Source organism: Protopterus annectens, chromosome 1.part1 (genome assembly GCF_019279795.1).
Source record: "Protopterus annectens isolate FY-2018-M chromosome 1.part1, PAN1.0, whole genome shotgun sequence".
Lineage (NCBI taxonomy): Eukaryota > Metazoa > Chordata > Ceratodontiformes > Protopteridae > Protopterus > Protopterus annectens.
In genome coordinates, this window is record NC_056726.1 from 1,726,533,529 (window position 1) to 1,726,551,580 (window position 18,052).

The 18,052-nt window shown below is 43.3% G+C and overlaps 1 protein-coding gene across 1 annotated transcript in view; it reads right to left on the minus strand.

The window, feature by feature from the left end:
• The window catches only part of NUDC (nuclear distribution C, dynein complex regulator), a gene marked incomplete in the record, with an annotated part of 611,459 nt that overhangs the window by 67,426 nt on the left and 525,981 nt on the right, over positions 1-18,052 (minus strand). The window contains 1 exon segment of the mRNA XM_044089579.1: positions 15,403-15,521. Within this exon segment, the coding sequence (XP_043945514.1) occupies positions 15,403-15,521 (119 nt within the window).

The window sequence follows — 18,052 nt, forward strand, 5'->3', positions numbered from 1 at the left end:
AGCTCTTCAGGGGATCATTACGATGGATGTAACAACAGCAATGGATGGATTAGAGAACTCCTTTCTCATACATAAAATGATGTACTATACTGTTTATAGTGTGGAAAGCAGATGTTTTGAGTTTTACTTTGCTGTTAAACTGACTTTCTGATATATATTTATTAGATGCAGTGCCTGAAGCTCCATGATGCTTTCTCCTTCCATTACTTTACAGATCTGTGCCTCTGTCCTTATAGTTTTCTTTGTAAAAAAGCGTATATTCCCTACTGCCATCACCAAGGATGGATGTTTAACTTTCATACCAATGACATACACAGAGGGAATAACATTTATACAAGTGCCTGTCCATGAAAAGTCTATTGATATATCTCAAAGTTAACCCTGGGGAGACTCCAGTTAGTGATACAAACTTTATTTGAATCAAACACACACACATTTTATATATATATATATATATATATATATATATATATATATATATATTTATATATAGAGATGCCGCAATGTGCACAGACATGTTGGAAAATCATTTTAAAAACAGGCCACCTCAAATATTCATTAGGCTGCAACCTTCCACTACTGATATTACAGGAGGTGAGGTACCAACACAGAAGATGCATGTTATCTAGTGTGTTAAGACGCCAGCATTGACAGCTGTATGCATACTACTTTATTTCTTTACCAAGTTCTGCTGCAGAAAAACACATTCTCTTTAAATATATAAAGTCAGTTAATATTGCAAATACACTGACTTCACTTGACACTGATTGTAAGAGATACTGCAGTATTGAACTACAACATAAATGACAATTTCTACAAACAACAAAATACTTTTACTTATTTATCCAACAATCAATCCATCCTTTGTTGACTCTGTGAGTCCCACTAGGCTAGTAGCCTCTTTTCAGGGAAGAGCAGAGGTGGTATTTATACTACTTGGGAGAATTGTGGACAGGGCATCCGGAAACTTGCGTCCACCTGAGCTATCACCAACTCAAGAAGATGGGGCCTTAATTTAATCTCTCATCTGAAAGATGGCAGCCTCAGGAGTGTAGCACCACCCCTTTTGCTGCACTACAGTGTCAGTAATTGATCTACCTGGTGTGGGAATAGAAACCACAGCCTTCTGCACCAGAGGTGAATGTGCTACCTGCTGCACCACTGACATCTTCTTCTTTCGGCTGTTCCTGTTAGGGGTCGCCACAGCGGATCATCTGTTTCCATTTCTTCCTGTCCTCTGCATCTTGCTCTGTCACACCAACCACCTGCATGTCCTCTCTCACCACATCCATAAACCTTATCTTAAGCCTTCCTCTTTTCCTGTTACCTGGTAGCTTCATCCTTAGCATCTTTTTCCCAATATACTCAGCATCCCTCAGCACGTCCAAACCAAAATAATCTTGCCTCTCTGGCTTTGTGTCCAAACCTTCCAACCTGGGCTGACCCTCTAATATACTTATTCCTAATCCTGTCCACCCTCGTCACACTCAGTGCAAATCATAACATCTTTAACTCTGCCACATCCAGCTCTAACTTCTGCCTTTTTCTCAATACCACTGTCTCCAACCCATTTAACATAGCTGGTTTCACTACCCTCTTGTAGACCTTCCCTTTCACTCTTACTGGTACTCGTCTATCACAAATCACTCCTGACACTTCTCCACCCAACTCCATCCTGCCTGTACTCTCCTTCACCTCTCTTCCACACTCACCATTACTCTGAACTATTGATCCCAAGTATTTAAATTCATCCACCTTCGCCACCTCTACTCCTTGCATCCTCACCATTCCTCTATCCTCCCTCTCATTCACACACATATATTCTGTCTTAGTCCTGCTGACCATCATTCTTCTCTCTAGAGTATATCTCCATCTCTCCAGGGTCTCATCCACCTGTTCCGTACTCTCAATACAGATCACAATGTCATCTGCAAACATCATAGTCCACGGGGACTCCTGTCTGATCTAGTCTGCCAGCCTGTCCATCACCATTGCAAATAAGAAAGGGCTCAGAGCTGATCCTTGATGTAATCCCACCTACACCTTAAACGCATCAGTCACTCCCACCGGAGATCTCACCACTGTCGCACTACCCTTGTACATATCCTGTACCACTCTTACATACTTCTCTGACACTCCCGACTTCCTCATACAATACCACAACTCCTCTCTAGGCACCCTGTCATATGCTTTCTCTAAGTCTACAAAAACACAATGCAACTCCTTCTGACCTTCTCTGTACTTCTCCATCAACACTCTCAGAGCAAACATCGCATCTGTAGTGCTCTTTCCCGGCATGAAACCATACTGCTGATCACTAATCTTCACAACCCTTTTTAACCTAGCTTCCACTACTCTTTCCCATAACTTCATGCAGTGACTGATCAATGTAATCCCTCTGTAGTTACTACAGCTCTGCACATCACCCTTATTCTTAAAAATTGGTACCAAAACACTTTTTCCATTCTTCAGGCATCCTCTCACTTTCCAACTGACACGTTTGTATTTTATCTGCTCCAGCCTGCCTGACCTCACCCTAAGCCTTTGGAGAGTTTAGCCCACACAGTGGAGCTTCTACATTCAGTACAAAACAAAATAAAAAAAGAAATGAAGAGCAACATGGATCACAAAGCAAATATTTACTCACTGGCAAGTATCCTATCATTCAAGAGGCAGATCCCAGAACCACTGCTTGGGGCTAATTTCTCAGACTAACTGAACCCCAAGGTGGAATCAAAATTTTTGGACTGCTGTTCATCTACGCACTCCACTTACACCAATATGCTAAATATAACTCTACTAACAGCACAAAGTTTCAGACCACACAGCTGTAATTAATGCAGAGTACTGAAGTCCCTCCAACATGACAAGGTCTTTTGAGGAATCTTCTATGGGGGGGGAAGTTCAACTTCCACCAAATGAAGACCTTGCCCCATATCCCAAGGGGAAGAAAATGAGAAATGGTGTTGGAATAAACCCTGCACAACACTTCAGTTGCTTCAGAAGCAATAATGAGCTGTGGTTGAAAGGTGGTCATGGCTTGTTATGGAGATAACCCTAGGAGTTGCTGGTTGATACCATCAGAGTAAAGAAAACAGCTTTCTGCTTAGTTGTTGTACTGGTTTCTTTGGCTATAACAAACAGGTACTGACAGACTGGGGAGCAGCAGCTGCGGCAGTCACAGAACTGTAGACCCAAGTGTAGGAAGAGTTTGGTCAAGTTATGGGGAATGATTTTAAGGTGTTCTCAGTGAGGTTATGGTAAACCATGCTGCAACTCAGAAGGTGTGGGCCGGACACTGCTCAAGTTATTTTCAGCAAGGGTGAAGAAACAACAACCCTGAATGGGATAATTTGGTAGGAGGAAGGAACCAATGAAGCACCCCCCAAATCTGGAGCAATGCCCTCTTCTGAGAAGGCATTGCAAGAAGCAACTAATAAGGTGGTTACATTTCTACAAATGAAGTCACTGTATTGAACAGATCTGGAGTGGAAAGACAAAGAAAGGATGAAATATGGACAGCAACGAAAGGCAATGCATGCTACTGGGATGGTACGGTTAATATTCCTGTTCAGTGCTGCATGAGAGGCATGAGAAAGTACATCTGGACTCTCAAACTGGGGTTGTGGGCCCTTGTTTTCAAAAAAGAAAGGTGGATATGCATCAATTAGAAATCAATCGTCTCAGCCTCTCTGGAAAACGCCTATCACAAGATGATGAAAAAGACTATTTGACAGCTGAATCACTGATTCAGGAGGAGCAATGTTGATCACCTGGCCATGAAGAACTGATCAATTCTTTGCCCCTGCAAAGATACTGAAAGGATCACTGCAATGAGTTTTGCCTACATTCGTTTTATGGATCCAGAAAAGAGACGAAGTACTGGGGTTTCAAGATGAATGTGGGATGTTATTTGGACCTCATGTTTATGAAGAATATTGTATCCATATTCTTGGTTTTAATTCAAATACATCTAAGATTGCTGCAGGACTCTGCCAAGTGTCCCTTGCCTCCCAACTTTTCATGGTAAGGATAGCAACGTACAGCTAAAGTAGATTTTGAACGTTATCCAGATGGGAGGACATATGGGTAACACACTGTTGTATGAAGATGAGGTTGCTCCGCTAACATCAATTTACTGTGATCTCTGGAGTGCATGCATGTGTGTGTGTATGTGTTTACTGCACAGTGTAAACTGAATGGAATAATAATCAGACTTTCTAAGTTTGAAGTCATGTTTCTTAGAAAGAAAGGGCAGCTTTTGGATGGGGATGAGAAACAGGTACCTTAAGTGGCAGAGTTCAAGTAGCTAGAGGTTTTATTAATAAGTGTATGAGAAGATTTAGCAGTGGATGGGTGCTGCTGCAGAAGCACTGCAAAGAAACTTTCCATTTATCTACGTGACTATCCTCGCCTACTTTCATGAACTATGGGTAGTGACTAAAAGGATAAGATCATGGACCAAAATCAGTAGAAATGATCTTCCTTTACAAGGTAGATGGGTTAACTCAGAAAGTAAGGAACTCGGCAATGTGGAATCTTGGAGTACAAAGTACACTGGGAATGAAAACAGCCAGATGAGGTGGTCTGAGCACCCAAAAATGCTTCCTGGACACCTTGAACAGAACGCGTACCAGACACAGCACACTAGGGTGACACCAAAACTAAACCCAGGAGAAGCCAGACAGACTTCATCGCTCAGATGGGCTGAAACACCTTGATATCCAGAGAATTTAACAAGCTTGCTGGGAGTAAGGAAGTCTGGTCTAATATGCTCAGAGTGCAAATGTATAATATGACTATTAGTCATATAACTTTTATAACAAATCATTTAATCTGAAAATGCCATGATGGATGCTATAAAAATCACATCAAATTAAGCTCTGCAGAAGATTTTTTTGCCAAAAGTTATTTCAAACAGCACCTTTTTTATTCAGTTTTGCCTTCTTCCTGGGTGCCTAAACTCATTTGGCCATTGTATCAAGGTCGCACTAGTCAGAAACTTTTAAGCCAAGGCTACCCATACTGCCTCTCTTCCCTTCACCTCAGATCGAGTTTGCCTATAAAGTACAAAATGACGGAAGCTTTGTCTGAGCAACAACCTTACTAGGATCCCAGGACTAGTTCCAAACCTACAGGAGTCTTAGCAGGGGGAAGGTGGGTGGGATGTCAAGAATGAATGAAGATCGACAACACAGATGGAATGTTATGGTAAGAACATAACTTCTTTATCTGATGTTGTCAATCTTCATTCACTTGACTGTTGGGACAGAGTCCCTAGTTAACTTTAGACCTTGGGAGTGCCTAGGGAAAGATATTTCTTTGTAACATAGAGCCAAAAGATGCTCTTCCCCTGGAGACCGTATCCAATTTGTAATGAGTGATAAAGGTATGGGGAGTAGACCAAGTTGCGGCTCCACATATGTCATCCATAGAAGCTCTGGAATGAAAGACTACTGATGTGTGAACAGATCTGGTAGAATGCGCCCAATGCGCCCTAACTTTTGTTGACAAGTCCAGCTTATTTTGTTGATAAAAGTGATGCAATCTTTCAACTATTTTGACAGAGTAACTTTCAAAACTGGTTTGCCTAGTCTAGGACCCGAAAAGGACAGCAAAAATTGGTCCGATTTTCTAAAAGATTTTATTCTATCCAAGTAAAAATGCAATTGTCTGTGTACAGCCAACAAATGTAAACAATATTCTCCCTTGTTTGAGAAATTTGGGAAGAAAACCAGTAGATCAATGGACTAATAAATATCAAACACTACTCTAGGCAAAAAGAAGGGCTTAGTTCTGAGTTATACTCTCTTTGCGAAAAATGATATATGGGTATTTTACACACACAGCCTGCAATTCTGAGATTCTCCTGACAGATGTAATAGCTACCAGGAATAGAGTTTTCCAAGATAAAAATCTTGATATCACAGGTGGCTGATGGTTGGAAAGGCTGATGGACCAAACTTTGCAAGACCAACGCTAAACTCCAAGGTGCAATGGGCTCTTTGAAAGGTGGTTTAAAATGTAAAGCGCCCTTCAGAAAGGTTTTGCAGAGATAAGAGATCAGGTAAAGGTCATCAAAACCATTATGGAAATCTGAAATGGCAGTTAATGAACTCTAACAGTAGAAGTAGAGCCTCCCAATTGGAATAAGGTGGATAAATATTTCAAGACCTAGTTGATAAAGGTTGAAAGAGGATCGATACCCTTTTCATCAGACCAATGCGCAGATCTCTTCCATTTACGAAGATAAAGTTTTCTGGTGGATGGTTTATTAGAAGCCAGACCTATCTTTTGTACTGGGGAAGACAAGTTATTTTGCCTGCCAACTACAGGAAGTGGAGAAACCAAGATGTCAGCTTGAGATTTTGTAGGTTGAGATGGACCAGGTCCTGTGGATGAGACAACAGGTCTGGGGTTGGATCCAGAATCCACAGACGGAAAATTAAGTGAGGCCAGAGAAAGGGAAACCAGACTTGACGGAGCCAATAAGATGCAATGAGAATAACTTTGCTTTTCAACTGTTGGGCTTTCTTCAGAAATTGGGGAATTAGGGGGAAATGGTGGAAAGGCATAAAGAAGTCCCGAGGACCAATTGTGGAGAAGAGCATCTCTCCCGGACTCCCCCTGAGGGGGAACCAAGGCAAAGTAGCTGCTGCATTTGTGGTTTGTGGGAGAGGCATACAGATTGCAGCAAGGCTGACCCTATCAACAAAAAATCTTCGCTGCAACATCGGGATTGAGACAGCACTTGTGAGGCAGGAGAATGCATCTGCTCAGTTTATCTGCAAACACGGAGTTCCCTGGAATGTGCGTTGCTATCAGAAAGCGATTGGAGGCAATCGCTCATTGCCAAACTCTTAGGGCTTCCCGACAAAGAGGGTAGGATCTGGTCCCCCACTGTTTGTTGATGTACCAGACTACTGACATGTTGTCCAACTGAATAGCAAATTGTCCCTATAGGGAGGGCAGATTGGAATGCTAAGAGCACGGCCCTCAGTTCTAGGATGTTGATATGCAAACTGGCCTCTTTAGGTGACCAAGTGCCTTAGACAGTCTTTCTCTGAAAATACCCCCCACCCTATCAAGGATGCATCCAAGGTCACTATGGCCTTGGGCTAAGAGGGGGAAAAGGGGTGGCTGCGAAATGTGTCTTCTGGCATCATCCATCAATATAAGTCCTGCTTGTACCAGTTGATTATTTGGATTGTCAGCAACATTGGAGGAGTTAACCACTGCAATGCCAGAAACCACTGAAGTAGCCTCATGTAGCAACTCGCCAGAGGAACTAAGGTGATTGCCGCTGCCATGGACCCAAGGAGCTTTAAGAACTTGCAGGCCAGAACTTTGTCTTGAGAGAGTATCACTTGTAGTTATAACCTCAACTTCTCCAATCTGTGAAGAGGAAGAGCAGCAATGCAGGATCTTGCATTTAGTCTTCCGCCGATAAACTCTATGTCCTGTGTGTGGGACAGCTTTGACTTTTCTCTGTTGATCGAGATGCCTTAGAAGTCTGCAAGCCTTAGAACGAAGTCCAAGATGGAAAGCAGCAGATGCCTGGTGGGGGTGGTGAGGAGCCAGTCCCCTAAATATGGAAACACATGGAATCCCTTGTAGCCTTAAGTGAGCTGCTACCATTGCTATGCATTTGAACACCCTGGGGGCTGTGGTGAGACTAAAAGGCAGTGCTCGAAACTGGTAATCACTGGCTCCTAGCTGGAAGTGCAGGTATCTTCTGGAGCGTTTGTCCATTTTATGTGGTAATATGCATCCTCAAGATCTATGGAGCACATCCAATCCTCTTTCTCCAATCCTCTTTCTCCAGAAACGAGAGGATAGACTGAACCATGACCATCCAGAATTCTGTTTGTTGAACAAACTTGTTCAGTACACTGAGATTTAAGACTGGCCTCCGACCCCCTGTCTTTTTTGGCACTAAAAAGAATCTGGAGTAAAATCCGGATCCTATTTGGTCGTCTTTGTGGTCTGGGACAAAGAATGAAGTGGATATGGTAACCTCTGGTAATTACTGTCTGCACCCAAGAATCTGATGTTATTGTGTGCCAGGCTGAGTGGTACACAGAGAATCTTCCCCCAACTGCTTCCAGAGGTAAGCAATCAGGCTGCTGCTCAGGAACACTGGTAGGGTTGCCCACAAAGAATCCTTACAACCCCGGTTACGAGGGCACCCTCTGCTATGGGAGAGGCATCCTCCAGAAGAGCTCCCCCACCTGCTCCGGGAGGAATACTTGCCACGTATGTCCCAAAAAGACCTTTGGGACTTTCTGAACCACATCATTCCACTCCTCTGATTCCTGGAGTAAGGTTGTTGAGGAGTGGAAAAAAGAACTCCCAGAGCAGAAAGGATCTTTCCACCCTTCTCACAACTGGCTAATGTGTCTTGGACTTTTGAGCCAAATAGTGACGAAGCATCAATGGGAGCATTGATAATGGATGACTTGAAGAGGTCTGCAAAGTCACACAAGTGCATACAGGCATGACTCCCAATGGCAACACCTGTACTCCTTGCCCTGGAAGTCCCTTCGGCTGTATGTGCAATAGGCCATATGGACGAGTTGGAGATGGACTCTAGGGTGGCAGGCTGAGAGGCAACCTTATCACAGACCTCATCAGACACTGCTGCTGCTAATGTTTCTGAAAGCTTGATTATCAGAGCCCTTTAGAGTAGAGTAAAATGTGCCAAAAAATTCAAGGACCATATGGCGAAGGTCGATGAAGCAAAGACCCGCTTCCCAAATCTGTCCATCATCCTGGACTCTTGGTTTGGAGGATGGACAGTTGGACTCAATTTGGTGAGTTCCTTCTTTGTGGCAGCTGCCGCCACCACCATGGCATCTACTGCTACACCGTTTGACTAGTGAGGCTGACCCTCAGGTGAAGAAATAACTTTGTACGGTATCCAGGGAATTGGCTCTATAGTATCAATGGCCTTCCATGTACGCTGCATGATGAGTTTTACCAGTTCATCAGCAGGTGGGGTTACACCCAAGAAGTAGAAGGGTGGGCATGAAAAGCCTGCAAGAAAACAGATTCCTCGGAGGATGGGTTTGTGGACTTTCAATCACTCCTCTGTTTTAAAATTTCCTGGATGTCTCCAAAGGAGACATCTTCAGGGGGGTGATCGAGAAGACCCTTCCCCCTTCATCGAAATCTGTATCCTCAGTGACCGATTCTTCTGGAGAATCCAGGTGCTTCCTCTTGCACATTCTCTTACAGGGTGGCAACTCATGGGGGAAGATCAGAGGACGACTCCGAAGAGAGGGGGACCATGCAACAAGGTGTCTTGCTGCTTTTGTGCCCGCTGCCCCAGTGAAGCAGATGGTGACAGCTATGAGCCAGAGGATATACAGATGTGACACTCCGATGCGGATGGTACCAGCTGTGAGCCTGCAGAAGCCAGGGCTCTCTTCATAATCTGGAAGGCATCGGGGTCACACCCCACTCTGATAAGCCCACCTCCAGAGCAGGAGCCGTGAGAGGACTCAAAACTGACAGGGCACCAGGAACCGTAGACGGCACAGTGGACAAAAAAAAAAATCAGAGCTGATCTAGGGATCCCAGAGCTGGCAGCCAAGTCATGGTCCTGTGGGTGAGTCGGATCCGACAGAGCTGCTGACCATAGAGTCGGATCCAGAACCAAGGTGAGGTCCACCATTGCCACAGAAATAGTGGGCAATGGGAATGTCAAAGTAGAGGGCTCCAAGACCTGCGGAGAAGTTGAAGGAGAAAGATAAATGGGAGTCCTTGGATAGTAAACCTCAGCTCTGGATGGGAGAGAGGTCCTAGATGGGCAGGGAGACCTCTGGCTGCCAAGAGCTGATCCACTAATCTGACTACATCAAGCTCTGAAAGGCTCCTGGTGCATCAGATGGACATCATCCGAGGGCAATTCTGGCCTTCCAATGAATGGGCTTAATTTCTGTCCCAAGTAGGGGTCTATATATGGGGAGTACCTAGTCCTGGGTGTACTCTCTACCTTCGGCACTGTGGTCGGTTAACCAATAACTTGCTTTGCAGGGGAGGAAGTAACTGGTATGCTAGGGGAAACTATTGTTGGTGCCGAGAGGGTCATTGGTACAGATCATAAAGTCGGTGCCGTAGGAATTTTTGAAGTTTCAGTAGTGTTTGGCACTGTGGGAGATGTGACAGGCTTCGGTGCCAGAGCAGTACTAGTTGGTGTCGATTTTGGTATCTTGGGCCTCGGTTCTGGGGGATGAGTCAGCATCTGGCCCTTAGTAGATTTTGATTCATGTAGTTTAGGAGATGCAGGAACTGAATAACTTTTTCTTGGGCTCTTTTTTGGGAGATTTACATGTCTCAGCCCCAGACAAAGCCTCACCAAAAGGGCATTTTAGCAGCTCTTTGAGGATACGTTTGCTGCGCCTCTCTGTAAGGGTTTGAGCACTGAAAACCTTGCAGAGTTCACACACAGCAGTTGAATATCCAAATATGGCACCCCCAAACAATAAACACAAGAAAGATGCCCATCCAAGTTGGGTACCTTCCTGCCACATTCCTCACACTGTTTGACCCTGTGGTTCCCTTCTGTTTCTCAGCCATACGTTCATAGGTAGGTACTAGGCTATCGGCCCAAGGGCCTACGTAAGCCTAGCCAACAAGGTTCCCTGGCTTACGCCACCCAAGAAAGTTATTTTCCTGTGCCACTGTCGAGCAGAGACACAGAAGTGATCCTCGGGGTGTATTTCCTATTTCCCATCCACTCAAGATTTTTCTTGAAGAATGCTAATGAAGAACTTTGCTTGACATAGATGGGTAGCCTGTTCCAGAGTAAGGGAAGTCTCTCGGACAGGAATCTATCCCTCCAGCAAGTCCTGTTTATTGTGGTGACAAGGTTTAGGTCCCTATTGCGTGTAGCTCAGAGGGATTTGGATTTCCTTAAGTGTAGCAGGTCCAACAGCTCTGAGTTTGACATAGCTTTATATGTTAGGCAGAGATCACCTCGAAGTAGGCGATATGCTACGGAGTAAAGCTGGAGTTTTTTGAGACGGTCAGTGCAGGGCATTTGTTTGAGGCCAGTAATCCTCTTTGGGAGGTATGGCCTTTCCAGCTGTTGCAGATGTCTTGTGAGGTACATTCCAAAAGAGGCATTGTACTCTATAATGGGTCTAATGAGTGTCGAGTAGAGGGGAACAATGACCTCTTTTTTCCTGGATGAGAACCCTTTTATGATGGTGTGCCATGTAGAAGGACTTCCTGACTACTGTGGCGATGTGACTATCAAAGGAGAGACTACTGTCCACCTGGGTCCTAAGGTCTCTTATCACACATTCGGTGTTAAGTAGATTGCTGCCTATGTGGTAGTTCATGGGTGCAGAGTTTTTACCAAAGGGGATGACACTGCACTTTTTGGCATTGAGCTTGAGGCCATGGCGCTGACACCAGGCATCTGTCTCAGTGAGGCCCTTCTGTAGGATGTATACATCATTTGGGGACTTGACTATGGCTCCTAGTTTGCAGTCATCTGCGAACTTCATTAGCCAGAGGCTTTCTGTGTTAGCCTGTACTTCAGAAAAGTAGATAGCAAACAGGAGAGGTCCCAGGACGGAACCCTGTGGTACTCCACTTGTCACTGTTTTGAGGTCAGATTTGGAGTCTGCAACTTTTACAGTGTGGGTTCTGTCAGTGAGCCAGTTGGCAACCCATCTTGTGACAGAGATTTATACCTAGTTTAGTCAGTTTAGCTATAATTCCAGAATGGGGGATGGTGTTGAAAGCCTTGATGAGGTCAAGATAGGCTGTGTGAACCACCTTAGCCTCATCTACGTCTTTGGTGATTGCCTCACAGAAGTCTATCAGATTCAGGAAGCATGATCTGCCTTTCACAAACCTGAACTGGGTGGGATCCGGAGTTTGGAGGTTACCAGTGTCTTTGCTTATGAGTTCCATGATGATATGTTCCATGGCCTTGCAGACCAGGCTCGTCAGGCTAATAGGTCGATAGTTCCCGGGATCAGTGGTGGCTTCCCCTTTGTGGAGTGGGATAACTGCTGCTGTGTGCCATTCATTGGGCACAAAGCCTGATGCGAGGCTATTATTGATCATGGTGCTTAAGTGGGGAGCCAGTTCGTTCTGAAGTTTGTGTAAAATGCAGCCTGGGATGTTGTCCGGTCCCATGGATGTTGTGTTTTTGGCTTTAGAAAGTGCATCTTTTACCTGCGTAGTTGTGATTACAGGGACTCTGCATTCTTCCTGTATAGATATGGGCCTTTTGGGGGGGGGGGGAGTTAGCACTGAACCTATCTGCCAGGATGTTGGCAATATCAGTTGGTTCTGTAATTTTCGTGCCGTTGTGCTGTAACTCAGAGCAGATCTGGGTGTTGCCATCAAGATTCTTGACATAGGCTACGGAATGCTTTGTGGTTGTCCTTAGAATTAGTGGCGATTTTGTTTTCGTAGCTAGCTTTGGAGGATCTTATAAGGGATCTCAGCTTCTTACTGAGGCTGACCAGGGAGCTCCTCCACTCATGGGATTTTACTCTCTTTTGCAACAGTTTCTTCCTTCTGTTGTACAGTTTGTTTATGGCAGGGGACCACCAGATTGGCTTCCTTTATTTGGAGGATAGCATCTTGGTTCTGTTTGGAATAGCACGATCCAGGCACTCGTGTAAGTGCTTATAGAGTGCATTTGTGTATGATTCCGCAGTTGGAACTGTACTGTCCATCTGCATGGGTGTTCACCACTTCTGTCTTAAGAAGCATGAAGTTGGCTTTGGAGACATTTTTTACTGTGGTTTCCTTAATGGGGGGGTGGGGGCGGGATGTGGATATCAAGGGTGATTAGCTTATGGTCGGATCGAATCAACGAGGAGTTGATTTCAGGTGTGGAACACCGATCACTTATTTTGGTAATGACTAGGTCTAAGATATTGTTGCCCCTGGTGGGAGGGGGGGGGTGTAGATAAGTTGATCCAGGGCATTGGAGTTTATGAATTCCAGAAAGCGTTGAGCTAAGGAGTTGGTACACGAGTAGTTTTCCCAGTTAATGGTGGGGTAGTTGAAGTCGCCCATTATTAGGCTGTTTCACTGAACCCTAATATTTTCCAGTACATCAAGAAAAGAGGAGTGGGAATCCTGGGGCATGGTGGGGATCTGTAGCAAGCTACAATTTGGATTGCAGTTTTGCCCAGAGTTATTTGCACTTGGATAACCTCGGATGCATTATGCTGAGCAACTAGCTTGGAGGTGTGGATATCCTTAATGAATATGGACACACCTCCGCCTTTGGTGTTTCGGTCCAGGTTACATGGCCAAAAAGTGTGGTATGAGTTATAGCCTGGTAGTGCAGGGGTGCTCTCTGGAGCCTTGAACCAGGTCTCAGTTACTGCACAGATATCAATGTTCTCCATTTTAAGGAGTGCCTCGAGTGAGTGCATTTTGAGATTTAGACTTCTAACATTGAGTACCATTACCCTCAGTTTTTGCTTGCCTGTTCCTGTTACGGTGGGTTATTTGAACCTTGCCTAAAAAAGGCACTATAGGGGAAGCAAGAGCCTTAGCCAGGATCTGGAATCCCAGGGGCGACAGGTGCAGGCCATCTGTGGCAAAGCATCGTGGTCTGTCGACCATGTCATCCCAAGCAGACAGATACTGGATCCCCTTAGAATGACACCAGAAGCTTAGCCAATTGCTTGAAGTCAATCATTTTGTCCTTGTACTGCGGTATCATTCTGGGCGATGGCAGAATGCTACTCAGGGCTAGGGTCATACCGGTCTGGGCTACAAGATCGAAGAGTTCTTCCATGTCTCTTTTCATGTACTCCAGGGAGGTATGTCTCAGGTCATTCACACCAACATGGGAAGTCATATTTGTACTTGTTGTGGCGTGACCTGAGTGCGTGGGTTATGTGGCGGATCCTGGCACCCGACAGGCAGCTGACATTAACCTTCTCCTTGTTTAGCCTGGTGAGTGGGACATCAGTGTGCCTGACTATAGAGTAACCTATGACTTGTGTGTTGGGTAAGTTGTTTTGCCTTACTGGCTGTGGTTGAGTGGCACACTGAGTCTGTGGGCTATGTCTCATTTGGGTTGTGTTGGGGGATGGAGGTTGCTTGCGTTTCTGCATTGGAGGTCTCTGTTGCTTAGACAGATTATTATTGAGAGCCTCCTCAAATGTTTTGTGCTACTATGTGTTGATTTTGGTGGTGTAGATTTAGTGAGACTGTGATGAGTGTGGTGTGGTGCAAATGTTTACCTTCTCCTCATAACTGTCAAGTTCAGTCTTGGTTGGAGAGAGCTTTACCTCCAGTTTGGCTAGATAAGTGCATCTCTCACAGGTTGTAGTGTTGGGTGGTAGGATACAAGAGGGAAAGCACCCAGACACAAAACTCACACACTAACGGAACTAACAAACTAATGGAAAACACAGAGTAAAAGTTTTAATTTTTTTTATTTTTTTTTTTTTAAACTGTACCAACAATGGTAGTTGGGAAAAAAAATACCCGCAAAAGTGGTAAAAAGTGGGGAGGAAAGAAAGAAGAGAAAGGAAATACCAACAACGGTATTTAAGAATTTACCAAAGGTAAGAGAGAAGGGAGGGGCCTATACCAATGATGGCAAGTAAGCTTTTATAGACAAGGTAAGAAAGAAAGTAATATATATCACTCACACCAAAAAAACATAGCAGTAACAACAAATATCAAGGAGAGGCAACAATTAAAGAGTTAAAGATAAGACATTATATAAAAAATATATAAAAACAATGTAGCACTTAGCTGAGAGCACGGCGGACGCATCCAATCTTCTATGTGGCAAACAAGATCTGAGGGGAAGGGAAGAGAGGCAGTAGGATTAGCCTTGGCTTGAGAGTTTCTGGCTAGCGCAAGCTTGATATAATGGCCGAGTCAGTTCTGAGGGTCGGAATAGAGATCCAACAGAGTCAAGAATGAATGACGATTGACAACATCAGATCGTAATACATCTATAAATACATGCACTTACTCACACACACATAATTATAAAAATAAAAAACTTGTATATATACTGTCTGTGTAAATTAATACACACACTTATTCATAAAATCAAACTGAGATACCTTGAAAAAATTATCTTCTACTCCAGACAAGTTTTCTGCAAGGTCTATTCCATATATGCAGATAGTAAATATTGCTCTCTTCATGTCAACCACCAATTACTATGCACTTGTTCTGTCTTTTAAGTAAACAACTATATAGAAACAGCAAGTTTTGTAGTATGTAAATCTGCTATTTGTTCTCTGCAGTATCTGCAATTTGGCACCAAACTGGATGAAAAATGTCCTGCTCCAATCCACTCACATGGTTAATATGCAAACAAAAAAGGTATTCTTATTTTGAAACAAATCAAAGCAATAAAATCTGAAAAGGTCACTCGGTCATACTTACTTCTTCAAGATGTCCTGTTTCTTCTGCTCATCTGAGGTAGGAAGACCCATGGACTTCTGCCTCTGATCATACATCATCTTTTCGACCATACTTCGTGTCTCACCATCCAAATCTGATAACTAAACAAACATTCAGATTTTTTGTGAAAGGTCAAGGTATCACATCTTCCCCCTTCAAAACCACACAAAAACTCTCCCTCACATACTCCTTGAAGACTTTACCCAAGTCAAAGCAATACACATTCCATCTCATTTAGTATGTGGCATTCAAGAAAAATTAAACCAAGCTGTAAACAAAACAGTGCAGAGCAAAACGATAATACAAAGAACAGAAATGTGAACCAAATCACTGTCATGGCAATAGTACACTTTTGGCTTTGCCTATGAACACCGTTCAAGTAAAATCTGAAATTGTTTAATGCAGCCAAAATGGGAAGGGCTCTTTCCTGCACTCTTTGTGGTCAGAAAACAGGGAGATAAATGGACTTAAGAACAATTCTGAGAACTTTCTGCAGGAAATGTGGACAAGGCTTGAAGGCTACACGATCAATGTGAAACACAAAATATGGCTCCTACATATAATGGTCTGAACTTCAAAGATCTAGTCAGCTGATGTGATGTTCCCAAAGACAGCTATTTTCAAAAGAGTTGAACTTCAGACATGCACAAATTTTGGACAGTAAGCCTGTTGATCATGAACGTTGAAGTCCTAAGGACTACCTGACCAGAAAATGCTGGGATAAAGTCATATAGTCTTGATGAGCAGAAATATCTCAAACAGGCAATGACCACAAAATAACAGACACAACTTACACGACTACAAAAGGTAGGGCAGAATAACCTGCATGGCAATTAACAGATGGAAAATAATACCCTTCCACATAGCAGGAGAACCTCTTTCATTTAGAAGACTGATTCACAGAAGATGTTACGGTGGCTTCATTAGTCATATTTGAAATCCCTGCCAAGTGTTCCAGAGTGGTGAAAGGGGCAGAGGAATCCTAAATAGGAGAACTGCACTAGCTGAGTTTTTAAATTAATCTAGAACAGAAGCCGATATCTAAAATGGGATAATTAGTAAGGCATATAAAACATTGAACATTTATAAGAATCAATGAGAAGGGGTCATAAAAGATTGGAAAGAGAAATTAGATATGCAATTCAGGAAGAAACAATGGGAGGGCATATGTATGGCTCCCAAATACGCAACAAAATCTAGAAGATTTAGGATATTTGCCTAGAAGTATTTGCACAGTTACTTTTATACCCCAAGCAGACTCTAAAATCAAGTAGATGGCAAATGGAAGTGTAATAGGGAAGAAAGAGGTACCTGGGAGCATTATGTTCTCAGAGTGTAAGGAGTTGACAGACTTAAAAATTCCCTATAAAGTACTCTGTCATGAATACTGGGTGAGCAAATAAGTGGACTTTTGGGATACAGGATTTGAATTGCCTACAGACAGGAAGACCTTGTTAAGTTTCATTCTGGTGGCTGCCAAACTATAGTTGGAAGTAATGAGTATTGTAATGGAGATGAAAGAAAAAGTGGGATCTTTAGAAAGGGTATCAGTAAAGTGCACAGGGAACAATGCATGCAGAAAAATGTATTGGAAGAGGAATGATTAAGAGAAGGCAAGAACTGAACAATTTATGTAATGTTGCTTTGACTACATGATATGTGATGTACAACGTTTGTGAATGCGAACTTGTTAACATGGTTTGATTACTTTTACATAAATGTAAGTTTGCTTATGTCACAAGTGATGCTTCAATAAAGGTGTTAAAAAACAGTTCCTTAAGGGGTAAAGAAACTAAACCACATTTTGAACCCTGAAATGGAGCCAGATATATATTATACAAAAGTACCAGAGGTAGGTCAGAATCACCTGCATGATAACTGAACAGGGTGACAGTGAACAACTTTCCACAGAAGTACATTTCATGGAAGGTTTCCAGATTACTTCAATCACGTCTGAAACCCCTGCCAAAGGGGTTTGTTGGGATAAAGGGATCTACCCCCTAAACTGTACTGACATTCAACTTTGTGCCTCAAATTTGGTTTGTACCAGAAGGGCTTCCTATAATTGTAAGACCCAAGAACTCAAAATTATCAGTCATCACAGGGTTAAGAGAATAATTTTTGGTCTTCCTTTTCTAGCTTTTAATGACAATGGGTGGAGTCAGAAGAATATTGGGAAGGCATACAACCATGGGTAAGAGAACGCAGCCTCCACAGATTACCTTAGGCATTGCTGCACTACAGAGAAGTTGGGTACGGCCACTTTCTCCCATGTTGAAAAAATGTCCATCTACATACCTAGCATACTCCAAGGAGGAGGACCAATCAAGACTCTTGAATAATTAACACCAGGACATGACTGGAAAGTAGACAACTTTACAAATGTTCACTTTTCATGGAATAGCTGAAAGAGTGATGACTCTGTCTACTGCCAACTGTCAGATGAGCACAATCTCTCCACACAAGGAGTAAATATACTTACTCCTCCCTTGCTTAAATTGCACAATACATTTTTCTATTGCATATTAACTATTCCTTTGTTTTAGTGTGCTCTTTTATTGTATAAATTATTTTTATTTTTTCCCACTTGATGTGTGTTCACATTCTGGGCTGACACTAAAATTGGTCCAAT